This window comes from Canis lupus, chromosome 11, assembly GCF_048164855.1.
Source record: "Canis lupus baileyi chromosome 11, mCanLup2.hap1, whole genome shotgun sequence".
In the NCBI taxonomy this organism is placed as follows: Eukaryota; Metazoa; Chordata; class Mammalia; order Carnivora; family Canidae; genus Canis; species Canis lupus.
Window position 1 is genome coordinate 19,834,907 of NC_132848.1, and position 27,839 is coordinate 19,862,745.

Here is a 27,839-nt window from a genome sequence, read left to right on the forward strand (position 1 = left end):
GGTCAGAGCCCGCGTTCCCCTCCTGCTCCCCGGGCCAGGCTGAGGCCAGAGCAGATGGTGCCCCAAGCTTCTGCCTGCAAACATGCGAGTGTAGAGTCAAATGAGAAGACGAGCATGGGGTGATCCTGAGCCGAGGCCGGGCCATGGGGCGTTGACCTCTGGGGTGATGGGTGCCCTCGGGAAGTGGCGTGGAGTCCCCGGTCCCCCTCCAAGAGTGAGTTCTGTGTGGGGGCTCGGGCCTGCGGTCCCGGGATGCAGGCACCTGCGAAGTCTGCAGTTCTCTGCTCGCCCCGCTGGATGAACCACCAGGGCCAGCGGCCACCATCCGTCCCCAGCATCAGGACGAGGGCCCCAGTCCTCACCAGGTATGTGAGACTGGCCCGCGGGGAACCCGCTCACCTGGAACCCCAGAGACCCAGGGCATCTCAGAGGTGGCGTGGGCATCCAGCCAGCGTCTGGAGGCCCCACAGCCCGAGCCAGGCCAGAACCCGGCAGGAAGTTGTGGGTTGTGGTTGCGGCCAGCCCACTTGGGCTCTCTTCCACCAGGATGGGGAGTGTCAGCCCCGGGGAACAAACTCACTTGAGACTCTCCCGCTTGTGTTTAGGCTGGAGCCGAGGGCTGCCAGGCAAGCAGCCCTCCCGGGCGCCCCGTGAGCCCGCCCCACACCCCCACCCCGCCGTCCCTGGCCCGCAGCCGGGAGCTGGGATGCTGGCCGGGCGAGCCGTGCTCTTCCTCTCCCTGACCTGGACCACCTGCCGTGGCCTGGCGATGCCCCGGGTCACAGAATGCGGCGTCTCCTGCTCTCCGGTGAGCTCCTGGCCCGCCTTGCCCGGCCCGCGGCTGGGGGGCCTCTCCTGTCCCCCCTCCGGGCTCTCCTCCTGAGGGTCCCGTTCCCCTCAGATGGCACAGGCGGGAGGCCCTGGGCGCTGCGGGGTGGGGAGGCCGAGGGGCCCCGGGGTGCGGGCGGGCCCCTCCGAGCCCTGCACCGCTGCCGCCAACCGTGTCTCAGCCGAGGCGTGTGGATGCCCTGCTGAGGGCGGGCTGCGGGAGCACCCCGTCCTGTCCCTCATCCTGTCCCTCGTCCTGTCCTGGACGGCAGGGACCGTTCACTGCAGGCCAGGCCCCCTTGACCTCACCTGCAGGTGGCGGCCCTGCAGCCCGGGCTGGAAAAAGTGTGCCTGTGTCCCAGGAGGTGCCCCCTGGTGCCCAAGACTGGCCGGAGCAGAGTGGGGACACAGCCCAGCAGGCGTCACGGGGACCGTGGGGGACGCGGCAGGGACACGGGCACAGAACGTGAAGGACCCGGGGTGGAGGAAATTTTGAGCCCCTGCTGTGTGTACAGTGACTCGGGGATGTGTCCTCAGTGGTAGCACACAACGACACAAGGTCTATGTGGTGGCCACCGTCGGGGAGGAAACAGGATGGCCTGCCTTCCAGGGGCGGTGCCCAAGCCACCCTGGGGGACACGGGGGACACCCCAGTCTCCTCTGGGAGGAGGGACAGCTCAGCAAACCCTGGGAGTGGGTCCAACAGAGGGTCCAGGGAGCTCAGTGGGGGACGGGAGGGCTTGGGGGGCCGGGGGCCGGGCTGGTATCAGAGGTGCAGGGACCCCTGGGGGGCCGAGAGGCTCCCTCTGGCCGCTGGTGGGAACCGCTGGGTCAGGGTCAGGGTCAGGGGCATGGTGGCGGGCTGGGGGCTGGGGGTGGTGGTCGGGACCCCAGCCACGGTGAAGGTGCAGAACGGGAGGAGCTGCTCCGTGTGCACTCTGCAGGTGGGGCTGGGCCGCTGGAGTCCTGGTGCACAAGGACAAGTCACAGTGGACCCTGGCACATGACTTTAGCTCCGACTGCTGGACGTGGGAGGTGGGAGGCCTGGGGGGGCAGGTTTTGGGGGAGGCAACTTGGTTTTGAGATGTGGGGTTTGGGAAGCCCATCAGGCGTGAGCTGGTGGTAGAGGGGCAGCCGGGTGGGTGTGAGTGGAGGTCAGGGCGAGGCCAGCACGGGCCCCATGTTGGGATGGGGGGTAGGACCGAGCCCCCCCACCAGGGGTGTGAGGAGGAGAGAATCCTAAGGAAAAGGGAGGAGAAGGGGGCTGGAGGGGGACAGGGCAAGAGGAGGGGCATTTCCTGCCCTGACGCTGCTGACCCCACAGGAGGGACTGCTGACCCCACAGGAGGGACTTTACTTAGCCCGGGAGCTGCAGCCACCCTGCTGCCCTGCAGGGGTGGGGCGGGGTGGGGGTGGCAGGCAGCCCCAGGGGGACAGGAGGGCAAGGCAGGGGGTGGGGGGTGGGGGTGCCACAGGGGGTGGGGCTGAGGGTGCAGGTGGCCCCTGGGGGGTGGGGGGCGGGGGGCGCAGCAAGGGGTGGGGGGTAGGGGTGCCACAGGGAGTGGGAGGGCAGGCGGCCCCCGGGGGGTGGGGGGCGGGGGGCGTGGCAGGTGTTGGGGGGGTGAGGGTACTGCCAGGGGTGGCGGGGTGGAGGCGCCGCAGGGGGTGGGCTGGGGGGGCAGGTGGCCCCTGGGGTGTGGGTGGCGGGGGGCACGGCAGGGGGTGGGGGGTAGAGGTGCCGCAGGGGATGGGGGGGCAGGCGGCCCCCGGGGGTGGGGGGGCCGAGGGCGTTGCGGGCAGGCTCAGGCTCGGAGAGGAGGGGGGCAGGGAGCCGAGGGGGGCTGGACTCCAGCTAGAGAAGCCAGGGGACAGGAAGCCTGTGGCCTCCCCCACACGGGCACAGAGACCCCCCCAGCCACCGGCACCCCAGGAGGACAGCTCTGGGCCTCGCCATATCTTGGATGAAAAGTTGTCCGGGGGGGCTGGGGGGGCAGGAGCACAGGCCGGTGATGCCTGAGGGGGGCCGGGCCCTCGGGGGCTGACTGGGGCACCAGGGGGTGCTCCCCGGCGGCTTGGGGGCCCAGGGTCCTGGGCCCTGGGGAGGGGATCGGCCCCACAGGAGGGGAGGTGGGAGGAATCTGACACAGGCAAGCCCTTGGCTCTGGGGGTCGGCTGGGGGGGTTGGGGGGGGGACACAGGTCCCGCCCAGAGACCTGTGCCTGGGGAGTCTCTCCCCAGACAGTCCCCACCCCTGCGGACTGCATGGGAAGCCCCGAGAAACCCAACAGAAAACCCCCGGGAGGTGGGGGTGGCCACAGCTCTGTCCCGCCCTGCTCCCCCTTCCCAGCCAGCTCCCCCGCCCTGCCCCCCCACCCGCTCCCTCCAGCCCGGGGCCAGGACCCTGGGCCTCCGGGTGCCCTCGACCTGAGCTCGTCCCTGCTGGCTCCTCGTCCTGTGTCCGGGAGGACGGGTCGGGCCCTGAAGGGCAGCCAGCCGCCACAGCGCCCACCTACAGGGGACAGCGACTGGGGCCGGGGCCAATCCCCCGGGCAGGCGGTGCCCAGCCTGTGAGGAGAGCAGCTGGGCCCCCTCTGTCTTTGAGCTGGGGGGCGGGGGGCAGGGGGGTTCAGGTTGCCCAGGATAGCGGAGGCCGCGGGTGGAGAGGAGGCGGCGAGGGAGGCCCAGGACCAGGCCACCGGGCCTCCCGCGAGCGCTGGGGCTGTGTATGGGCCTGCACCCCAGCCCTGGCCCCATACTCCCCGGGTGGCGAGGCTCGCTCTGGGGGTGTCCCGGGGATTCAGCCCGCCCCCCTTAGTGACGCCAAATGGCAAACCAAGTGGAGCGGAAGCCCCAGCCCCGTGGCCGCCCTTCCCACCCCACGGGCAGAGGGTGCCTTAGGGGGGAACCGACTGTGCCTCTTTGCAAACACTGTCCCCGAGAGAGAAGCGCGTCGCGGCAGGGCAGGCGCTAGAATCCCGGGGCAGGTGTGGCTGGCTCCGTCCTCCGGTTCCCTCCCGGTGGCCACCAGGAGGGCAGGGGCTCGGAGTTTCTGTCAGGGTCCCGGGGGCTCAGTTCTCGAGGGGACAGAGGGTGCCGCCGCTGCTGCTGCCTGCCACCACCTGGTGTCGCCGGGAGCCGGGGCTCAGCCTCCCAGGGCAGCACCCCGAGCCCCCCCCACTGGCTGGGGGGCCCACCGCCCACCGCGGAACGAGGCCTGCCAGCTGGCCGCCCACTCAAAGCCCAGCCCCAGTCCACCCACCCCCTGCGGCCCCGGGTCAGGCCGGAGCGGGGACAGCTGCGCCAGATCAGCTGCACAGGGTCCCTCCCGGCCGCCCAGGGCTCATCTCCTTGGCAGGGCCTCCCTGAACCCGCCGCGCTGCCCCCTCGGCTGCCCCCCCCCTCGGCCCTTCTCAACGTCTAACATAAAATAGACCCTGCTGACGACTACATTCTGGGTTGTGTCCCTGCCTGGAATGTGAGCTCCTCAAAGGCAGGCTCTCCCCGCTCTTTCTTTGACTGGGGACCCCGGCACCTAATCAGTGCCCTGGAGAATGAACGGGGCCCCAGGAGCTTCCAGTACCAGCAGAAGTGGGGGTGTAGTTGGGGGAGGGAGCCCGCTGGTCCAGGGGCCAGGTCACACCATTTACTGAATGAGCACTGCATGCAGAGCCAGCACCCCCGACACCGAGGACGACCGGGAGATGTAGCACCCCGAGCCCCGCTGACGGCGAGGGGCCGGGTGACTGTCCTGGCCCCCTGGGGCTGGCTTCTGGGGAAGGACCAGAAGCGGCCAGGCTGACCTCTCACCCTCTGTCGTTGTTCTGTCCCCAGGGCTTCGCCTGCAGGAGCCGAGTGAACCGTGAGTACATCTCAGGCAGAAGGGGCAGGTGCCTTTGTGGCCCTCGTACACCCTGGTCACCAGGGTCACCCTGTCGTCCTTGCCACTCCACTGGCCTGCCCCTGCCTGCCGCACAGGACAGAGTGTCCCTCGGGGGTCCCTGCCCACCAACTGGTTCACGTGGACAAGGCCCCCAGCTGCGCACCTGCCGGAGAGAGGCCTGTGTTCCTATTTAATCGGAGGACGCCACCTTTCTTTACGGAAGTGGCCACACCAGTTTGCACCCCAACCAGCGACATACGGAAACCCCCACTTCCCCTTAGCAACTTTGGTATTTTGTCCAACACGAAATGACACCCGTGTAACTATAGCATTCTTGTCTTTCGTGGCTGCTGCGTCTGTGGCCCCAGGACGTGGGGGAGGCAGGTGCTCCGGCCCTGGGTCACTTCTGAGGGCCCCTCTCTTTTTCCCTTTGGCCTCCAAAGGCCATTCACACCCTTTCCACTTCGATGTGATCGTAGCCCCCCTAAGTCCCTGTGTTTCCTGCCCTGACGCCTTGATGTACTTCTGAATGTTTTGTTTTCATTTAGCTCTTTATTTCGCTAAGGGTGGTTTCCACTGTGGGGTGAGGTAGGGATGCAACTGTGATGCTGCCTGGAGCTCCACCTGCAGGGGGGTCTGGTGTTCCAGCCCCGAGGAGGGAGGGGCTGGGGGCTGGGGGAGGGAGTCCCTGACCCAGCGCCCCCTGTGATCTCAGGTCCTCACAGCCGCTGGCCTGGCCGCGGGATCCCCTCCTCTTTGCTTCTTTTCCTAAACTGCCCTGCGGCTTGTGTTCCCGCGTCCCTGAGCCCGCAGGTGCAGCCTGGAGAGGTGCGGCTCCCTCCCGCGCCCCCAGGTGAGCGGCCTTACCTGTGGCTGTGCTGGGGGGCTGGGGCCTGGCCGTCAGCGCCCGCGGGAGAGCACACCTGCCCCCCCCCCCAGACCCACGGCAGCTCCGGGACCCCGGGTGAGGCGGCGCAGCTGGGGGTGCTGCCAAGACAACAGAGGCTGGAGACGAGGTACAGGGGACGTGGACGTGGGGACAGAGCTAAGATCCTGGCGGGCCATCCACCCTGCTACACACTGTGCAAGCTCGCCAGGAGAGGGAGCTGTGTGGCCAGAAAGCAGCCCAACCTAGCCTCCCTCTCAGAGCTCGGAAAACTGCATTCAGAACCACGGAAGCAACAATGGGATCAAAGACAAATTCCAGACCATCCATGATAACATAAAGGACACTAGGAATGACATCCCAAAGGCGATGGAAGTGCACCAGAAGGTCTCGCTAAAGATTCCCCAAACTGTAACATTCCATTCAAAATGGTATGAATACCCAGGAAAATGATGCATATGAACAAAATCTGGAAATTCTCGAAGCTGAGGTGACAACAGAGAGAATTAGAAATAAAGGAAAAGTAGTTTCAGAGATGAAGACTATACTAGATGAACCCAAGAATGAACAGACCCGAATATTAAACACCCAAGAGAAATACAAGGCGAAAGGAGGCTATTTTTAAAAATAAAGAAAAGGGATCCCTGGGTGGCGCAGCGGTTTGGCGCCTGCCTTTGGCCCAGGGCGCGATCCTGGAGACCCGGGATCGAATCCCACATCGGGCTCCCGGTGCATGGAGCCTGCTTCTCCCTCTTCTCCCACACAGAGCCTGTGTCTCTGCGCCTCTCTCTCTCTCTGTGTGACTATCATAAATAAATAAAAAAAAAAAATAAAAAAAATAAAAATAAAAATAAAAATAAAAATAAAGAAGAAAGAGATTAAAATGATGTGTGAATAAACGGCAAGTGTCGCAGACAGGCCAACAAAGCCCCAACTACAGATGGTGAAGAGGAAACCCAAGGTGACAGAAGAAATAAATACTGAGAACTACAGTTCTCAGAAGATCAAAAATTTTTTTCTTGAAACTAGCTATGGTGAAGGCAAACCATATGCCCAAGAGTCCTGAATATCAGGGTCCCGAATATCAAACACCAAGACATAGTCCAGTAAAGTGAATGGACCTTAAAGAGAGAGAGAAAAATCTTTTGGGCATGTAGGCAACAAGAGCAAGCAATTATGACGGAAAGACTTTCCAACATTTTCCAGAGGAAGGAAACAGACAAATGGAATGCGCAGCGCCGTGAATATGGCAGGAAAATTGTATTTCAGTTGTCAAAGTCGCTCATTATTGCAGCCACAGAAAAGAAATGATAATTATGTGGCACAATACGGGTGCGGTGGACATATCGCGGACACATCGGGAACCGAGCCACAATGTATAAATGTGTCAGGCCAGGGGGTGCGCCTTAAATTTACAGTGTTGCGTGTCAAGTATATTTCTTTTTTTTAAGATTTTATTTATTTATTCATGAAAGACACAGAGAGAGAGAGAGGCAGAGACCCAGGCAGAGGGAGAAGCAGGCTCCCTGAGGGATGCCCGATGCAGGACTCGATCCCGGGACCCTGGGGTCACACCCTGGGCCAAAGCCAGATGCTCACCTGCTGAGCCCCCCGGGCATCCCTCAAGTATATTCCAGTAATAGAATAGCGACCTCCCGGCACTGTACGAGCAGAGACGCCGGGGATACCGACCCCAGAGCCCTGTGAGGCGTCTGCTAGGAGACAAGCTTCAGGCAGCCAAGCTGACCCGTGGGGCAAACGTCAGAAAGGGTGTGGGCCCTGCATGAGGCTAGCTGCGCACGGGCCGTATGTTAAGAGGGAGAGAGTATGGGATGTCATGGCTTTACACTCATTATATAGGTGGCGACAGACATAAGAAATGGGGAAAGAATAAGACGATTTTATGCCAAGACCTGTTTTTACCACTTCTCACCCTGATGGTTAGTGCCGTGGCCAGGACTGGAGTATGTGACATGGGGTGTAGCGGATGGCAGGCTGGGCTTGCCCTCTATTTCCCATGTTCCTGGGGGTCAGCCTTCTCTGCACGGAAGGGCCAAGAAACAGATGTCACGTAGCAAAGGTCATGTGAAACCTTTACTCTGAACTGGTAGTGGACACGTGACCCCAGGAGTCACCCTTGCGTTTATGTACATATATCGCCGCCCGTTCCACAGGAGGATCCCAGAACCAACGACCAGCGCGGAGCCAGGAGCCTCCCCCGTGTCCAGGCTGCGTCCGCAAAACGCCATTTCCCACCTAAAGAAACCAGGCAGGGCTTCCCGGAGAAGTGGCTGCCTCCCAGTCTGGGGCAGAGAATGTACTAGAAGAACCGAGGACGTCCTGTCATACCGGAGAGCAAGGACGCTCTCCAAGACTTTGGTGCATGTCAGCAGAACTTTGGGGAGCACTCAGCCGGCTCAGTCACAGGAGCAAACGACTCTTGATCCAGGGGTTGTGGGTTCGAGCCTCATGTTGGGTGTAGAAAGTACTTAAAAATAAAATCTTAAAAAAAAAAAAAGTGCTTGGAGCCAACCTGAAGAAACTCCCATTAGCCAAGAGGATATCATTTGAGCTTAAAAAAAATTTCAATAAATTGCAACCTGTGTGAACACACATATTCATAATGATATTGTTTTTTTAAAAAAGGAAACTCTTCATCTTCTGCAGATGACAGGGAACCAAGTGCTCACCTCGAAAGCTGGAAGTCCAGCCTTGACCCTGCCTCTCTTCTGGGAATGCCACCCCGGAGGAAGTTCCAGCTAATAGATGGAAACAAAACGGTAGAATGGTGTCACCATTTTGCGCCTCCCAACGACCTGAGTGCGGGTGACGCTAGTGTCAAACCTGGCGGAGGCCACACAGCCAGGCCTCCTCCTGAAGGCGTCTGGCAGCAGCGCTAGTCCTGCCAGGGACTGGACCCTGAGCACAGGCCTCCCGCGGCCCATTTGCCAGAAATGCAGGGGCCTGAGGGTGGGTGCGGCCGTGCCCGAGGACGCCTGGTGGGACAAAGAGCCTGATTCTGCAAAAGGAGGAGGAGACAAAGCCACAGAGCAGACAAGCCAAGTTTGAAAAATAGGCCAGCCTCAAGTCTGTGTGTGGGGCTCATCCGGGTGGTGAAACCAGTGAAGAAATGCCAAGAAGCCAACGGGCCAGTTCTGGGCGAGCAAAGCACGTGGCCTAGCTGGGGACCCGCTACCTGGTGGTGATCGGCGCTCTGCTCTGTCAGAATTCACGAAGCTATGTTTTGTGGGGGGTTTTTTGGTGAGCTTTAGAGTATCTAAATTTCATTTTTACAATAAATAGCTTTTTTATTTTTTTTATTTATTTATGATAGTCTCACAGAGAGAGAGAGAGAGAGAGAGGCAGAGACACAGGCAGAGGGAGAAGCAGGCTCCATGCACCGGGAGCCCGACGTGGGATTCGATCCCGGGTCTCCAGGATCGCGCCCTGGGCCAAAGGCAGGCGCCAAACCACCGCGCCACCCAGGGATCCCTAAATAGCTTTTTTAAATAAGGGTCTTAGCGTTGTGTACGCCTTCACTTCTTCAATAGGAGTTTTTGATTGTTTGTCAAGTTTCCTGAGAGTTTCAGTAGATGTTTTCCAATGTGTGTATTTTTTAAAGATGTATATATTTATTTTGGAGACAGAGCATGCGTGAGCATGGCGGGGGGTGCGGTGGCAGAGGCAGAGGCAGAGGGAGGTGGAGAATCCCAAGCAGACTCCCCACTGAGGGCAGAGCCCGACATGGGGCTGGATCTCACAACCCTGAGATCTTGACCTGAGCCAAAATCAAGAGTCAGGCGCTCAACCAACTGAGCCACTCAGGTACCTCCTGTGTTTTTTAAAAAAGATTTATTTACTTATTTTGGAGAGAACCAATGTGTATTTTATAATATCATCAAGCAACTTGGTTCCAAGTTATCTAGACCACCAGTTTAGCCTTAGAGCCCACAGACTGCCCCCAACTTCAAACACCAGCACGTCTGGGGTGTCACCTAGGCCTCTGACCAACTGGCTACAGGCCAGAGGCTCCCACAACCCCTCCTTGGGTCCAGTTACTTTACTTGATTGGCTCACAGAACTCAGAGAATGTTTTACTTGCCAGATAACCAATGTATTATAAAAGGATATAATCCGAGAAAAAACATATAGAAGGGGTGCAGGAAGGGGAGCATGGAGACCCGCATGCCTCCTGGGGTTGCCACTCTCCCAGCTCTGCATGCTCACCAATCCAGAAGTGCTCCAAACCCTGTCCTTTAGGGTTTTATGGACGCCTTTAGGGAGGGTTTTGCAAAGGCAAGATTGATGAATTCATTGGTAACTGACTCGACCTCCAGCTCCTGTCCCCTCTCCAGAGGTCATCAGGTGGTTGATTTCCCTGGCAACAAGCCCCCATCCTCAGGGACTTTCCAGAACTTAACCTCATTAACATAAACTCAGGTGTGGTTGAAAGTGGTTCCTGATGAACAACAAAAGACACCCTATTAGCGCTTATCTCTTGGGAAATTCCAAGGGTTTCAGGGTTCCTACACCAGATAATGGGTACAGATCAATACATATTTCTTTTTTTTTTTTTAAGATTTTATTTATTTATTCATGAGAGACGGAGAGAGGCAGAGACACAGACAGAGGGAGATGCAGGCTCCCTGAGAGGAGCCTGATATGGGACTCGATTCCAGGACCCCGGGATCACGCCCTGAGCTCAAGACAGATGCTCAACCACTGAGCCACCCAAGCGTCCCCATATTTCTTATTATAAGTTATCATATCACACATTTTGATCAGAATTGCTTTGGATGTATTGATTACTTTGAGACAGAAATGACATCTTATCAGAGTTGAGTCTTCCAACCATGAACATGGTATGAACAGGCCTCCTCCTGAAGGTGTCTGCCTTTCCAACTATTCAGGTTTTCCTCAAAGCTTTTATTTATGCTCTTCAGAGGTTGAAGGATACTGTGAATGTTTTCTTTACTTTATTATAGTTCCTGGCTGGTGTTGCTGAGGTAAAGCAATGCTATTTTTAAAAAAGATTTTTATTTATTCATTTGAGAGAGAGCACAAGTGGGGGGCAGGGGTGGAGGAGCTGAGGGAGAAGCAGACTCCCCGTTGAGCAGGGAGCCTGATGTGGGCTCCATCCCAGGACCTCAGGTCATGGCCTGAGCCAAAGGCAGACTCTTAACTGCCTGAACCACCCAGGTGCCCAAAAGTAATGCCATTTTTCTATATTAATCTTGTAACCAACACATTTGTTAAAAACTCATTGTTATTTCTAATAGATTTTCCCTTGAGTCTTGGATGCCTGGGTGGCTCCCCGCATGGAGCCTGCTTCTCCCTCTGCCTGTGTCTCTGCCTCTCTCTGTGTGTCTCTCATGAATAAAGAAATAAAATCTAAAAAAAAAAAAAAAAAAAAAAGATTTCCCATTGAATCTCTTAAGTTTTTGTATATAAATAATCACATATTCTGCAAGTGATGACAGTTTACAAACCTATGTTTGTTTCTGGTCTTACGGGTCTGGCTCCAATCACTAGGGGACCACTCATCTTAGACCTGATATTTATGACAGTGACTCCCAAGACTTACCAGTCATAACCAGGCGTATGGGGCCTCTGAAGGAAATGGCTTCCACCTAGGCAAGGAGGTGCCTTTCTTTTCCTAGTTTTTTAAACTTTCTTTTGTCATGAATAGAAAGTGAATTTTATGAAAACTTTGTGCATCTGTGAAAATAATCATACAGTTACTCCCCCTTTATAATTCTTTTAATGAGGCGAATTGTACTAATAGATTTAGCAGGTGACCCCTGCTAAAGACCACACTTGGAGTCCTGAAACAAATCCTATCCAGTCGTGTTTAATATATTATTAAGTCAAATTGCTAAAATTTTATTTAGGATTTTGCAACTATATTCATACAGGAGACTGGCCTATACTTTTACCTTGTTGTGTGAGACTTTGAAAAGCTAGCCGGCTTTAAAAAAAAAAGAAAAGAAAAGAAAAGCTAGCCGGCAGCCCTGTCCACCCTCTTTCCTTTCCCTGGGGACACCTTGGCCATTTTACTTCTTTCACCACATTGCTTTATGTCTCTGCCATATTTTCCATCTCTTTGTCTCTGCGGCCTTCTGGGTCATTTGCTGCGATCTTTCGCTTCAGTACTTCTCTCTTCGGTGAGGTCCAGTCTACTCTAAAGTCACTTGTTGCATTTTTAAATTTCTATTTCCTTGGGTTTCGTTTCTAGAAACTCTGTTTACGTCGACTGTGCTTGCTCCGACTGTAGTTTTGTTTTGTTTTTTTTTTCTCCCACTGCACGTACTTTCAAGCTTGTCTTGGGGTGGCTGGTCTGTAGTTCACATCTGGTGCGTCTGTCGCTGGAAGACTCTGCAGGGCTGTCTGTGGCCTGTCATTTCTGCTGGGTTTCCCTGCTGGTGTTTTGTTTTCTAACATATTTATCTTTAAATGTGTCTGCTCAGTGCTTTCTGCAAATGATTCCTGGTATTCCCCGAGGCCTAGGATGAAGGCAGTTCCCCCTGGGCCAGATTTCCCCTTAGTTTCTGAGTGGTACCCAGGGGTAATGTGAGACAGTCAGGACCATTTTGAGTTTAAAAACAGATTGAGGTGTCTTGGGCCTTCCTAGGGATGCAGACCAGGCCTGGGACCGGCACCCAGACCCACCAGAGGTTATGGGAGGCTCTCTGTTCTTCCCTGTGTGCTCAGAGTAGCCACTCAACAGTGCCCAGGACAGGGGTTCCTCCCAAATCCCCCCGATACAGGGTGATAGTGGGCAGCTCTGCAGTGCCCCGGCAGATGTGGCTTCCTGAGCTCTGCATCCCTCTGCCCTTTCTCACGCTTTGTCCTCACAAGCCTGATGCTTTCATCAGCTTTGACAAGTTTTTGTGAGCCTTTTCATATGCATAGTTGTTCCTCCAGCCTTGTTAGTTGTTTTCAGCAGCAGAGTTGGCTCAGATCGCAGGGTCCAGCATATTACTGGAAACGAAACTCCCGAATTGTTTTTAAACACACAGGAGTCTTTCTCTCTCCTTCTCTTCTTTGTTGATAGGAATTTAAATTCACCACCACATTTCACCAATTCCTGTGTTCGCTGTTCCCTTTTGTAACCCACTTCTTCCTTTTGAGTTCCTATTTCTCCTTTTAAAAATACATCTGTTAGGCCTTCTTATAATAAGGCTCTGCGGCATTTTTTAGATCTTTGAAAAGACCAAATATATTTACTTCTCCCATGGGGAGACTCCTACGAGTCTTCATGATAAATGTGGGGTTCACAATAGTCTCCACAGAGTGACTGACTGCTTGTCCCCGTTTTGCACCACAAATAATTTAGCACACTTGTGTCTCTTCTCCTCGACGCTGTCAGCTGGTCTGGGGCAAGAGCCCGGTCTTACACATTTTATTCTACAATAGGCAGCTTTCCCTCTATACGGCTCATTACCTCCCATGTTCCCCACAAGCCCTTCTCTGCTATGGCTCCACCTTTTTTATTTAATTTTTTTTTAAAGATTTTATTTATTTATTTGTGAGGGACACAGAGAGAGAGGCAGAGACCCAGGAGGAGGGAGAAGCAGGCTCCATGCAGGGAGCCCGACACGGAACTAGATCCCGGGACTCCAAGATCATGCCCTGGGCCAAAGGCAGGCTCTAAACAGCTGAGCCACCCAGGCTGCCCTTTTTTTTTTTTTTTTTTAATTCTGATTTGTTCCTTTTCTCAGTTGGCTGGAATAGGTCTGCTTTTTTTCCCAGGAAAGGTCAAGAGATGTGGATTTCTCGTTCCTTGCAGAGAAGACGTTTTCACACCCGTGAGGAGCATGTGGGTGGAAAGAGGACTCTGAAACACGTGGCTTCCCCCAGGAATGCTGCGTACAAGGCTCTAGAGGTGGCCTCCACGCCAAGGGAACCTTAGGCCTCCCTGCCCGTTCCCACATCACCTGGCTGCCCACTGGCTTCACCATGGAGTCTGTGGACAGCTGGCGGTTTGGCCACCTCCTTGGCGGGCCTCTGGGACTCTAGCCACTGCTCTTGGGGGGGGGTCCCTCTGGAAGGCTCAGAAGAGTCCATCAGATCCCACCCGTTACTTACTTTAGCTCCAAGACAAAGGTGGGCTGAGGACACACCGGGCCGGGCCCATGCCAGATGCAGGTGATTGTTTAGAACTGTGAGCGGCGTGGGAGGATTTTATCACTGACATCCTTCCTAGCAGCCCAGCTATTCACTGGTTTTATTTTTTGTTTAATATCCAGCAGTTTGGGAGCGCCTGGGTGGCTCAGTTGGCTGGTGTCTGCCTTTGGCTCAGGTCATGATCCTGGAGCTGCAGGATCAAGCCTCAGGTTGGGCTCCCTGCTCAGAAGGGAGCCTGCTTCTCCCCCTGCCCCTCCTCCACTCATGTTCTCTTGCTCACTCGCTCCTTCTCTCAGATAAATAAAATCTCTAAAAAAATTTACTCATCAGTTTGGGAGGAGCAGGTGGCAGGAGCCTGTGACCTCCTCACCCATCCCTGGTCTACCCCCTTTTCATGATGAAGACAAACCCACAGGATATGAAGACAGTTGTACTCTGCGTACTTAAGGCCTAAAAAAAAAAAAAAACATATTGTTTTATTTTTCCCACTTCTGATCTTTCATAAACTTAAACTGAGTTGGGAGAAACCTCCAATTGTGGGGTCAAGCTCAGTAAGACATCTCACCAGTCCTGGGGAGGAGTTTGGGTACTTGCTGCCCTCTTAGACACGGTGTAGATGGGAGGACGAAGGAAATTTCCTTTATAGCATTAGGTTTTTTTTTTTTAAATATTTATTTTATCTATTTGAGAGAGAAGGAGAGGGACGCCTGGGTGGTTCAGTGGTTGAGTGTCTGCCTTCGGCCCAGGGTGTGATCCCAGGGCCTCAGGATCGAGTCCCGCGTCAGGCTCCTTGCAGGGAGCCTGCTTCTCCCTCCACCTGTGTCTCTGCTTCTCTCTGTGTCTCTCATGAATAAATAAATAAAATCTTTAAAAAAAAAAAAGCCCATTCCACTTCATGGCTGTGCACAGTCTGCCCACCATCCACCTGTTGACGGACATCTGGGTTGGGGGTACTAACAATTAAATCACAATCAACATTGTGTTTTTGTCATCACTCGTGGGTCAGTGTGGAGGCTCGGAATGGCTGCATCACACGGCAGTGGAGCTCTCACTTCCAAGGACGCGGTGGGCCCTCGGACCCTCCCAGTAGCAGCGTCTGCGGGTGCGCGTTCGTAGGCACCTGCACCTGCACCTGCACCTGCACAGGGAGCGGCGGCCCCGGCCCGTCTGCCGCCCTCACATATACCACGGCCCTTGCGGGCTAAATGCGCGTCTCCTAGTGTCTGCTGCCGGTGAGCGCCTCCCCACGTGCTCAGGGGCCGCTCTGTCCTCGGGGTGAAGAACCTGTTTGCATCTTCCTTGCTGGGCTGTTGGTGTCCGTATTATTCAATTTGGGAAGGTCTTTCCATGTGCTGAAGACCAGTTCCTTCCCAGATACGTGATCTGCAAGCATTTCCCTCAGCCTGTGACTTGTCTCTTCATGCTCTTACTGGTGTCTCTCAGAGATACATTTTTATGAAGTCCAGTTTATCGATTTTTTCATCTACCGCCTTGATTCTGTGTTGTAGTTAAGAAATCTTTGCCTAACTCAAGGTCACAAAGATATTTTTTTTACTATGTTTTCTTTTAAAAGTGTCGTAGTTTTAGATGTTATAGTTAAATCAACAGTCTGTCTGGTGTGACCTCGTGTGTGGTACAAGGTTTGGATTAAAGTTCTTGCTTGTTTGTTTGCTTACGGACATCCAGTCGACCGAGCACATTCGTTGTAAAGACCGTCCCTCTCCCACTGGGCTGCCCAGGATGTTTGCCACGAGTCCCCCGTCCACACATGGGTGTGTCTATGTGGGGACTCTCTTCTGTTCCATCCACTTAATGCCAATACCCCACTGTCCTAATCCCTAATTGATTACTTATAAGTCCTGAAATTAGGCAGTGTTGGTCTTCAGATTTGTTTTTTTAACAAAGATGATTTGGCTATTCTAGAATTATTGCATTCCCAAGTAAATTTTAGAATTAGCTTGCCAGTTTCTGGGGGCGGAAAGAGGTCTTCTACAAAAAGGATTTTGATCAAAAGTTCATTGAATCTATGGATCGATTTGGGGAGAATTGACATCTTAGCAATTTTGAGTCTTCTGCCCCATGAACACAGTGTACTTCTCCATTTATTTGATTTTCTTTAATTTCCCTCAGCCATGTTGTGTAGTTTTCAGGACATAGATTTTGTACATCTCTTGTCAGATTTGTCTGTAAGTATTTCATAGTTTTATGTATTACATTTAGCAAATGTAAATGGTATTTTTAAAAATTTCAATTGGCTATTGTTCTTTGCTAGCACACAGAAATACGGTGTGTTTTTGTATATTGACCTTGATTCTTGCAATTTGCCAAACTCACTCATTACTTCTAGTATCTTTTCTGTAGATTAGATTTTTACAGAGACAGCTATGTCATCCATGAATGAAGACCGCTTTACTTCTTTCCAAACTGAAAAGGAAGTTTCTTTTCTTGCCTTATTGCATTAAGTAGGATCTCTAATACAACGTTGAGTAGAAGTGCTCAGAGCAGGGATCCAGGTCTTGTTCCTGATCTTTGGGGAAAACAATCCTTCTTTCAACGGGAAAACATAATATTAACTGTAAGTTTCCCACAGATGGTCATCATTAGATTGAGAACATTTCCTTACGTTCCTTGTTTGCTGAGTTTTTATTAGGAATAGATACTGGATTTTCCAAAATAATTCTGCTATGACTATTGAGATGATCACATGTGCTTTCCAAAATTTGTTAACACAATTAATTATACTGATTGATCTTCTAACATTAAGCCAATCTTGTATTCCTAGGACCATCATACTTGGTAGTTATGTGCTACCCTTTATATGTTGTTGGATTCCATTTACTAAAATTTTGTTTAGAGTTCTGCTCTACGGCCATGAGATATCTATAGTTTTCTTGTAATGTTTTGGTTAGGTTTTGATATCAGAGAATGAGTTCCGAACTATTCCCTCCTCATCAGTTTTCTGGAAGAATCCATGTACAACTGACAGTATTTCTTTCTTAAACATATGTTTTCATTGACTTTTCTCTATTTTTCTGTTTCCTATTTCACTGGTTTCCACTCTGATCTTTATTTTTTTTTCCTTCTGATTACTTTGGGTTTTGTTACCCTTCTTCAGTTTGAGATTTAATTGACATATAACTTAGCATTAATATAAGCGTCTGCATTTACTCTTCTATCTCTAGTTACTTGAGGTGGAAGCCGAGGTCACTAATTTGAGATTTTTCCCCCCTAAATGTAGTTTAGTGATACAAATTCCCCACCCCTCCAAATAGTGCTTTGGCAGCATCCAAATGCTTTTCTATGTTATCTTTTCTAAATTCCCTTTTCATATCTTCTCTGCCCCAAGGGTTATTTAGAAGTATATTGTTTAATTTCCAAATATTGGGAGGTTTTCCAGAAATATATATATATATATATTTTTTAAGATTTTATTTATTTATTCATAGAGATGCAGAGAGAGAGAGAGGCAGAGATACAGGCAGAGGGAGAAGCAGGCTCCATCCAGAGAGCCTGACATGGGACTCGATCCAGGGTCTCCAGGATCACGCCCTGGGCTGCAGGTGGCGCTAAACCGCTGCGCCACCGGGGCTGCCCCAGAAATATTTTTTAAATTAATTTATTTATTTTAGATGAAGAGAGAGAGAGAGAATGAGTGGGTGGGAGGGAGGGAGAGACTCTCAAGTCAACTCCGCGCTGAGTGCACAGCCCGACGCGGGGCTCCATCCCAGGACTTGGACATCATGACCTGAACCGAAACCAAGAGTCAGATGCTTAACTGACTGAGCCACCAGGTGCCCCTTGAAACATTTATTTGATCTCTAATTTAATTCCATTTTGATCAGAGAAGATCATTTGCTTGATCGGAATCCTTTTAAATTTATCGAGACTGTTTTATGAGCCACATAGTTTCTCTTGATAAATGTTCCATGTACACTTGAAAAACACGCAGATTCTACTGTTGTTGGAGGGGGTGTTCCATAGACGCCGATCCAGTCGAGCCGGCAGGTTGTGTCACACAACGCCACCCGGTTCCTTCTGGTTTTCTGCCTACTTGATCCGTCAAGTAGAGAGGGAAGATGGTTGCAATCAACTATAATTGTGGGTTTGCCTATCCCCCCTTTGTAGGGATGTTTTGTTTCATCTCCTATGAAACTCTGAATTTAAGAGCATAATATCAACTTACGCTTGTTACGTCCTCCTGGTGGATCGCTCCCTCTGTTACTCTGAAATGAATATTCTTGTCTCTGCTAATATTCTCTGCCGTGAAATCCATGCTGTCTGGTCCCAACTATTCCGTCTTCCTTTTGTCTTTTTTTTTAAATTATTTATTTATTTATGATAGTCACACACAGAGAGAGAGAGAGAGAGGCAAAGACACAGGCAGAGGGAGAAGCAGGCTCCATGCACCGGGAGCCCGATGTGCGATTCGATCCCGGGTCTCCAGGATTGCGCCCTGGGCCAAAGGCAGGCGCCAAACCGCTGCGCCACTCAAGGATCCCTCCAACTTCCTTTTGATTAGTGCTAGTGTGCCGGGCCTTTTTGCATTTGTGTCTTTGTCTTCCCACTTAAAGTGTGTTTCTTATAAGCAGCTTATAGTTGTGTCTTGCTTTTTTATACAATCTGAAAACCTTTGCCTTTGCCTAACTATGGTATTTAACATTTACATTTCCTATGATCATTGAGATGGTTAGGTTTTGATTAATCATCTTCCTACTTATTTGTTCCATCTCTTCTTCGTTAACTTTTTCTTCTGCCTTCATGTGGGTTCTTATTTCTGTGTGTGTGATCTCATTCTGCCTCCTTCATTGACTTAAGAGTTCAAACTCTTTGTTACTGTGATTGCTTTGGTGGGTGGTTGGGGTTTTTTTGTTTTTGTTTTTTGTTTTGGTGTTTATAATGTGTATCTTTAACTCATTATATTCTCCCTCCAAGTGAAGATGCACCGCTTCAGGGAGAGCCTAAGCATCTTTCCCAGAGGGCAGCTCCATCTCTACCATCCATTTGTGTTTTAAAATTTTTATTTTGGGGGAATCCCTGGGTGGCTCGGCAGTTTGGTGCCTGCCTTCGGCCCAGGGCGCAATCCTGGGGTCCCAGGATCGAGTCCCACGTCGGGCTCCTGGCATGGAGCCTGCTTCTCCCTCCTCCTGTGTCTCTGCCTCTCTCTCTCTCTGTGTCTATCATGAATGGATAAATTAAAAAAAAAAAATCTTTTTAAAAAATAAATAAATAAAATAAAAATTTTATTTTTTTAAAGATTTATTTAATATCTTGAGAGAGAGAGAGACAGAGAGAGAGAAAGCAAGTAGGGGCAGAGAGCAAGACTCTCAAACAGACTCCCCACAGTGCATGGATCCCAAGGACGCGGGGCTCCATCCCACGATCCCACGACCCCGAGATCAGACCTGAGTAGAAACCAAGAGTCAGAGGCCCAACGGGCTGAGCCAGCCCCGCTCTCGCCACCCAGCCTAGGCGTTTGTGTTGTAGTCACACCCTTCCCTTCTATGCGTGTTCTAGACTCCATAGCGCATTACTATTATTGTTTGTGTAAACAGTCAATCCTCCTTTAAATGGATTTTTTTTTTAAGATTTAATTTATGTATTCATGAGAGACACAGAGAGAGAGGAGAGGCAGAGACACAGGCAGAAGGAGAAGTAGGCTTCATGCAGGGAGCCCAACGCAGGACTCGATCCCGGGTCTCCAGGATCAGGCCCTGGGCTGAAGGCAGGCGCTAAACCGCTGAGCCCCCCAGAGGTCCCTAAATGGATATAAATAATGAGAAAATACCTTGTGTATCTGCCACGTGGTTGTCCTTTCTGGTGTTCTTTATTCCATTTGGTACCATTTCCCTTCCTACCCAAGGGACTAATATTTCTTATTTTCTTGGTAGTTTGGGTCTTCTGAAGAGGAATCTTTCAGCTTCTCTACGCTAAGGAAATCCACGGAGCCCGTGTTTCCCAAGCTCTCCGGGGGTCCACAGGCAGGGCGGGCTTGGCTCACGCAAGGAGCTTGCTGCTGTGCTTACCCTCGTCGATCTTTGTACACACGTGTGTCTTCTTCCTCGGGGGGCGGGGGGCTCCCACCCTGCTCTCTGTGCCACTGGCTCCCAGAGAATTCATGGGGGTGTGCCTCATACTTTTTTCGTCTCTCTTATACTAGCGCTCACCGACTTCTTGGATCAGTGAGTTTATGTTTTCATCAAGTCGGGGAGATACCTGTTTCTTCGTGTTTTCTTTCTCACTCCCCCCATTCCTCCGGGGACCCTCCAGACGCTCGCTGCGTCACTGCAGTTGTGCGGCTTCTGCTTCTGTTATCACATCATCGCCACCACTAGCTCCTTCCGTTTACTGTTGGAGACTGTCCGCAGCTATGTCAAGCTCCCCAAACTTTTTCTAAACACCTAATCTGCTGTTAATCCTATCTGATGTATTTTTCATCTCAGATGTTACATTTTTTTCTAGAACTTGGGTTTGAGCTCTGTCTCCCTGTCTAATCTGCCATCTTTATAATGAACTGTTCGAACATTTGGAAAACAGCTGTAATAATGACTTTCATGTTCTTGACTTGCCAATTCTAAAACCTGCACCCATTTCAATTAATCGATTCTTCTCCTCATTGTATTTTCCCGATTTCTTTGCACGGCTTGTAATTTTCTTTGGCCGGCAGACATTGTGAATTGTCCCCTGTTGTGTGCTGGATATGTGGTTTTATTCCTATGAGGAATATTTATTCTTTGAGGCTCTCCTGGAAGACAGTTAAGTTACTTGGGCAGAGCTTAAACTTTTTGGGGTCTTGCTTTTAAGGCGTGCTGGGCGGGATGAGAGCAGAACTCAGGCTGATGCTAATCTGCTGCTGTAGCTGTCAAGGCAGAGGCCAGACTCCTGCAGAAGAGTTGCCTGCGGGTGGCGGGGGGAGGCCTGGCTGGGAGGGAGCAGGGACGCCGCCCCGCGTGAGTGCAGGCCGCTGTCCTCGGGTCCCCTGGGCTGCTTCCCTCATGTGTGTGCGTGTGCGCACGCGTACACACAGCGTGGACGTGCAGGGAGTGTAGTCCAGGACTCCCCTGTCTCACGCTCTGTCCTGCACACCCCAGCACTCTGGTCCCCCCAGGCTCTCGACTTTTCCTAGGCTCAGGCTGGAAGTGGGCTCCCCTTGCCCCCCCTCCGCCCCCTGCAGACAGCAACACGTTAGTTTGTGGGGTTCAGCCCTGGTCTCCTTGAGGGCGTCACCATCCTCCCCTTCCTGAAACCTCCTCCACAGCCCACCTGCCCACATGTGGCTGGAGGAGCTCCCAGAGCAGAAGCCACCTGCGGCCCCAGGCCGGGTGGGATGAGGGGCCCTGCTGTGCACCTCCAGGTCCTGCGTCAGCTCCCCAGGGCGGGGGGCCTCCCAGCCGGCTGGATTCCGATTCCACCGCCGTAGTCTCACTGCACAGGCGCCTTCAGTGCCAGCTCCCTCTGCTCCCCCTTCACTTGAGGGTTAGCGGTGGGTCCCTCTCCTGTGGTGCCAGCACTTACCCGAGGTCCAGCCCCAGCAAGATCTTCCTGACATATCTCCGAGGGTCTGCCTTGAGGGCCCCTGGGAGTTCTGGTCCCCGAAGCACTCACTGAGCACACACACCTTCCTCTTCCTGGACACACGGTCCCACGTGGGGGTTACTTCCTCCACCGCCCCCAACACCAGGCCTGACTGCTGTCCCTCACACCTGCAGAGGAGCCACCACCTGTGCAGGAGGGTACCTGGGCCGCCGGCTGTGGCCTCCCCAGGGCTCCACGGCTCAGGGGGAATTAACCCCACAGTCCCCAGTAAAGCGAAGGCCACAACTCTGCTCAGCCCTAGTGCCTGGACTTGAGACCCCGGCTGCACCAAGGCCTCGGGGCCAGTGTACCTGCTGACCTGTGAACGGGGGGTCATGACCCCATGCCCCCAGCAGGCCTGTTCCGTTGCCCAGCTTTAACACAGGCAAGGGGGTGGCCAGCTTAGCAGAAGGTGGGCTCCACTGCACCTGTGCCGGCCAGATGGGGCAGCAGCTCCTACGTTGAGGTGTAGCCTCCTGCCCACCCTGGCCTCTCCTGGCGCCCAGTAGACAGCCGGCTCAGGGGTAGGTCCACTGTTCACTAGGGGCCAGTTCTCTGGCTGCACTGGGGCAAGACAGTGGGCCCCCTCCCCGGACAGGCTGTCCCTGAGCCTTGCCACTGGCTGAGCCACCCACAAAGCCTCCCCGGGCCCTGGGGAGCCCCGGGCACTCACCCCCTCCTCTTCTCCCCAGGGAACATCTTTAACAGCTTCTGCCGGCAAGCCCCCAGGTCCCTGTCCCCGTCGGTCCTGGAGGCCCTGACGCTGTCCACTGCCATGAAGTGCGCCCCCCACGATGACTGCTCCCTGGTCCTGCACGTCCAGGCCTCCCTGACGCTGCATGGTGAGAGGCAGCCCCGTGTGACGGTGGGATCACCCAGGGAGGGGCCGGGGGGCTCAGGCTGCTTTGACTCCACAACAATCCGAGGGGCAGGGCGGCTCAGAGATCCCCACTACCTGCCCTTCACGGAGAGGATTCGAGGCCCTGGTCTGACCAGGCCTGCACGGCCCCTCCCTTCCGCCAGAGGGCCTTCGGGGCCTGGAGGCCTGCTCCATGAATGTCGACACCCAGGAGACACGGTGTCAAAGTGTGCGGGTCTCCAGAGCCTCCCGCCGACTGCAGGTGGGGCGGCAGGTGAGGCCAGGGCCTGACCCAGACCTGCTGGCCCAGCCCAAGGCCTTTGCCAGGCAGGAGCAGCTGTCCCCTGGCTGCTCCTGGACACCCGACCCACCCAAGCCCCGGGACTGGCGACCCCTTGTCCTGGGTTCCAGCCTTGAGGGGGAGCTGACTGGCCAGGGAGGGGTAGCTAGAGCCCCAGGTCCACCTGGCTCTCACCTGTACATGCCCAGCTCCAGGTGCATTTTGACTGCTTCGAAGTGGGTGTGGCTCAGAGCCTCTACGTCACCCTGAGGACAGTCCCCCACTTCTGTGGGATCCAGCTGGACCGGCAGTACCACGTGGAAGGTGGGCGCCCGGGCGGCCCGGGCCCAGCTGCCGTGGGCTTCTAGGGACACGCTGGGCAGGGGGAGGGAACGTGCTGAGCAGCTTCACTGAGGTCACAGGCCCCGGAAGAGGACAGACTTTGCAAACCCCCGAGGCTGAGGCCCAACTAGGGGGCCAGCCGCTGGGCACCGAGGGCCAGGCCCACCACCCCTGTGCCATTTGCAGACTGTGGAGACCAGGACGTGGGGAGGAACCTGCCCGGCTGCTCCGGTGAGACCCTCCTCGGGTGGGACGCGGCCCCGCAGCCCCGGGGACACCCTCAGGTTGCTGGGGGCCGGGCATCTGGGGCCCCCCACCGGGGAAATCGGGAGGGGCCTCAGGTGGGCGACTCCCAGCTGCCGGGGCCTGGCAGGGGTCCGCACTTCGAGGCTCTCAGGACAGGTGTCGACCTCTGTCCAGTGACCCCTAGTCCCGGCGTGGCCCCCACTTGCCGCCCTTCTAGCCAAGAAGTTCTCTTACCGGGTGGACCGCGACCGCAAGGTGGTTCTGGTCCAGGCGCCCGAGGCCCCCGCGGGCTCCGACTACTACGTCCGCCTCTGCCTCAAGTGGTTCACCTGTGAGGACGTGGGAGCCCCGGCGCGAGTGAGCCCAGGCCCAAGCCCCGGACCCCACCTGGCCCAGAACCCCTACTCCCGACCACGCCCCCAGGCCCCCGCCCCGCCCTCCCCTGCCCCATGACCACGCCCCTGGGCCCAGCCCAGCCGCGTGATCTCGCCCCCGGCCCAGCCCTTCCCTGTGACCACGCCCTGGGGCTAGCCCCGCCCATGACCACGCCCCGGGGGCAAGCCCCGCCCACGACCACGCCCCGTGCCCCGCCCACGACCACGCCCTTGGGCCGCCCCGCCAGCGACCACGCCCCCGTGCCCCGCCCCGCCCCGTAGCCCCAGCCCCTAAGCCCCCCCTGCCCCGCAGGTGACAGCCAACCGGCTCTCCCGCACCGTCTCTCTGCCCTACAGCCGAGAGCTGCCCTGCTTGTGCCTTGAGGTCAGTGACTGTGGCCTTGGCTCCGGGGAGGACTCGGAGGGAGGGGCACGGCCTGCGCTGACCCCGGCCCCTCCGCAGGGCTGGTCTGCGACCCCTGACGCCGTGCGGATGCAGGCCTGTCCCTTCGAGGATGGCAAGTGTCCTGTGGTGTGGACCAGGGGGAGGGACGGGGGCCGGCGGCAGCCCGGGGACACAGGGGTGAACCCTTCGGGCAGCCCCCGAGCCTGCCCCGGTGAGCGCGCAGCCGGAGGCGTGTCCCGGCCGGTCCTTCCAGGGGCAGAGTCTGCAGAGCCGCGTGTGTGCACAAGCGTGTGCCCAGTTCCCGGGAGGCACTGGCTGCGGCCTGGCTCCCCCGGAGGAGCCCGGTCATCTTGAGAGTGGCTCGTGGGGTCCCGGCCCTGAGAGCCGCAGGGGAACTGCATCCGAGGCAGGTGACCTGAGCTGACCTGAGCCCTGGGGGGGGGCCCGGGGGGGGGTCCCCGCAGACACAGAGGCACTGTGGGACGCCGTCCACTACCACCCGGGGGCCCAGGCCCTGAGCTGGGAGCCTGCCTGTCCCGTGAGTGGCCACGTGAGCCTGTGCTGGCGCCCCGGGCCGGGGGCACTCTGCCACCACCTGGAGCACTCAGGCCGAGCAGCCGAAGGCAGGGTGAGTACCCAGCAGGTGGGGTGGGGTGGGCGTGGCCACGGGCCTGACCTGAGCGCCCCGCAGGTGCAGTACCCGCGGGTGGACACGCAGCCCCAGCTCTGCCTCAAGGTGAGTGGGCCAGGCCACAGCCCACCCGGGGCATGACCAGCTCGTAAGGAGGGGCAGGCAGGGGGCTCTGGGGCACCGGGGGCCTGCAGCCACACAGTCCCACACCCTGCCCCGCCCTGCAGCCCAGCCCTCCAGTGACCCCTCTGCCCCCATCCTGGTCCGAGGGTGGAGCCCAGGATCGATCCCAGCCCCCAGCTTCCCCCCACCCCCGCACCCACTGCAACAGCCTCATGCCTCCCGACCTCTCCGCAGTTCTCCACCAGCCGGGGCTTCTGGGTGAGGTGCCCTTTCAAAGGGCAACGCTTCCAAGGTGAGCTCTGCGTGGGAGGCACGGAGGCCGCCCCGCCGTGTGGACGCAGCAAATAATGCCCTTTCCTCTGCTCCCCTGAGGCCTCTCGGGTCCCTGGGACGGAGGGTGGGAAGGGGGTGGTCCCAGGCCTCAAACCTCTACCCCACAGCCTGGAAGATGACCGTCCAGCCAGCAGCCTCTCAGGGCCACCTCCGGGTCACCTTCTTCTCGCCCGAGGCCGCCCACTTCCAGGTGTACCTGTGTCAGCAGAGGAAGATGTGGCCCCCTGCCTGCCGCCCTGCACTCTGGGCAACCGCCCTCCCTCCAGCCTCAGTGAGCCGGCCTGGGTGGGGGCTGACCCCTGGGGTCTCCTGCAGGCCTCGACCTCCCACAAAGCCCTGAGTCAGGCCCTGGAGGCCCCCTGGGGTGCAGGGGTGCAGAGTGCAGGGCCAGTCCTCCCCCCACTGCTGTTGACCTGCCCCCTCCTCACCAGGGTGACTTCATGGCAGGCCCTGCGGTCGCCTTCGTAGACGTTCCCAGGGACGAGGCTTGTGTTCCCAACACCTGCATCCAGGTGGGTGGTACTGCCTTGCCCAGCCCTGCCCACCCACTGCAGCCCCAGACCTGTTTCCCATCATGAAGCCCCTGGGATATCCTCCCCCAGAGCTCCTGGGGGTGCCCTGTCTCTCAGGGGATGCTGCGGGCGAGGGTGGGGGGAGCAACACCCAGTGGTGTTGACTGAGCCGGCCCGCCTACAGGGCCGGAGGACCGACATGCTCTTCTCTGCCCCCCAGCAGCTGTGTGACCTTCGGTGCCGTGAGTGACCCCACTGGGTCCTGGGCCCCAGGGGTGCAGGGGGAGTGAACACCCACGGGCTGAGCCTGGAGCCTGTCTCCCATTCTGAGGACGGGGTGTGGGCACCACACGGGAGACTGGGCATTGCTGGGGGACGGAGGGCCATTTACCCTGAAGTCAGGCCTGGCTTCGGAGCCAGGGTGAAGGCAGCCACATAGAAACAGGGGCCTGGCCCCACCCCTGCCTTGGGACATCAAGGACCCCGGAGGCCCATCCCCAGCACCCACAGCCCGTGTTGCTGCACCAGGGGAGCCACTTCCTCCTCCCTGAGTGCCCACCACCCCTGACTGGGGCTCTGGTGCCAAGTGTCCAGGAACCCGGGATGTCCCTCAGCCCACCTTCACCCACCCAAGCCACCGACACCCAGACTGCTGGAGCTCGGGCTTAGGAGACCAGGCTGACCCTGTGGGTCCTGGGTGTGGCTCGGGTGGCCTTGCCTGGAGGTCCTCTCAAGGGCCGTGGGATGTAGGTGGGGAGCAGACATTGCCCGCGCGGCTGCTGCAGGGACAGGGGACTGCGGGAGCCCTGGAGGTGAGAGGGGACGGGAAGGGGGGCTTGCCCCCAGGGCAGCCCCAGGCCTGCCCCTGCCCCACTGGAAATGCCCTAGAGCCCGGGGCGTCTCTCAGACCCGTGTCCTCCACCTCCTCCCCACCCCAAGTCTGGGTCCCGTTCCCTAGCAAGGTCGCCTCCAGCTGATCACGGGCCGAAGGGGCGACAGTCACCTCTGGGAGCCTGTGTCTGGACAGGACTCCACTGCCTGTGGGCCGGGTGACCTGGGAGTGGACCCCCAGCACTGCCGGAGCCTCCAGGCCACACGGGGGTGGGGGGGCAGGGTCAGAGGGAGTGGTCGGGGTCCAGGCCTGCATGGGCTCCGCAGGGCTGGGCAGCCTGGAAGGGCCCAGGCCTCTCCTTCCTCCTGCGCATGGTGGGGGAGCGGGGCCCCACAAGCCTGGGGTGGATGACCGAGGCCCCGTTCCTCTCTTTCCAGCTGCCAGCCAGGGGACAGCAGACTGAGGCCAGGAGCTGCGTGTGGCACGAGTGAGTGCCCAGCTGAGCGCTGGGGGGCGGGGGGGCAGCGCCTGGGCCCCAGAGCCTCTGGCCTCGGAGCCCAAAGGTGCCTCACCCGCACCCAGGCCGTGGGGCCCGAGCCACGGGACTTTGAGCCAGACGGAGGCCTTTCAGGCCCGACGGACTTCCACGCCCCAGGCCAGGGGCCACCCACCGGCCACTGGGCTGTCGGATGTGCCCCGTGGAAGTCTCACGCTGGCTTCTGAGGGCCTCCGGCTGCCCCTCCCAAGCTCCATCATCGGACTCTGGCATCCCCCGCCCAACCCACAGACGGCAGGGACAGGCCCTGGGCTGCCCCCGATGGTCGGCGGTGCTGCAAATGCCCTCCTAGCCTGTGGCCTGGCTGCGCTGTCCTCCCGCCCCCGTAATGGGGCTGCTGCCCCCACAAAGCCAGTACGCACCCCACACTCAGTAAACACGTGTCCGCCAAGCTCGCCTCTTGCCTTGAAGACAGAGATGGGGTCCGCAGGGCAAGCAGCCCCTTGGGCACGTGGGTGGGCAGGGAGGATCCTGGGGCCGGGTGGGATTGCCTCCGGAGGCGAGGGTGGGACCACAGACGGCAGGTGGACCCTGCCAGCACCCCCACCACGCACGAGCCCCCAGGCCGCCCCCGAGGTCACCCCATAGGCTGGAAACGCTGTAGCCCATGGCCTGCCCAGGCCACGTGTGGGAAGCTCCCCTCCAGGGTCCCCATAAGGTGGCTGCCTGAGGCCAAGCCAAGCCAAGCCAGGAGCTGAAAGAGGGATGGGACCCTGCGGGGGGTGGTGGTCAGGGAGGCCCAGCCTCGGGTCGCCGCCCCCCACTCCCACCGGGTCAGGGTTTAGGGGCTGGCAGGCTGTGGCCTGGGGGCCAGGGGTCCTCTGGTGGTGCTCCCTCCCCATCAAGGCCCAGGAGGGGTGGGGGACCCACGAGCCGGCTGTGGCTGGGCTGCCCCTGTCCTGAGTTCCTGCTCTCCTCACCTGGACCATCCGGGAGCCCCTTGGCCATGCAGACAGACCCCGGCTCTGACCCAGGGCTACCCCTGGAAATCCCTGCCTGCCTGGAGGTGGAGCAGGGAGCGGATGCGGGAGCTGACCAGGTGTGGGCGCCTC

The 27,839-nt window shown here is 56.6% G+C and overlaps 1 protein-coding gene across 1 annotated transcript; it reads left to right on the plus strand.

Annotated features, from left to right (window-relative positions):
* Nucleotides 1-547: 547 nt before the first annotated feature.
* Nucleotides 548-27,178, plus strand: IL17REL (interleukin 17 receptor E like). Its single transcript, XM_072843477.1, has 16 exons — nucleotides 548-808; nucleotides 4,660-4,687; nucleotides 21,986-22,135; nucleotides 22,317-22,426; nucleotides 22,642-22,756; nucleotides 22,961-23,005; nucleotides 23,238-23,377; nucleotides 23,708-23,779; nucleotides 23,858-23,912; nucleotides 24,265-24,428; nucleotides 24,492-24,536; nucleotides 24,789-24,846; nucleotides 24,995-25,158; nucleotides 25,319-25,399; nucleotides 25,584-25,641; nucleotides 26,669-27,178. The coding sequence occupies exons 1-16, from the start codon at nucleotides 548-550 to the stop codon at nucleotides 26,692-26,694; spliced, it is 1,572 nt and encodes a 523-aa protein (XP_072699578.1). The 3' UTR covers nucleotides 26,695-27,178.
* Nucleotides 27,179-27,839: the final 661 nt, after the last annotated feature.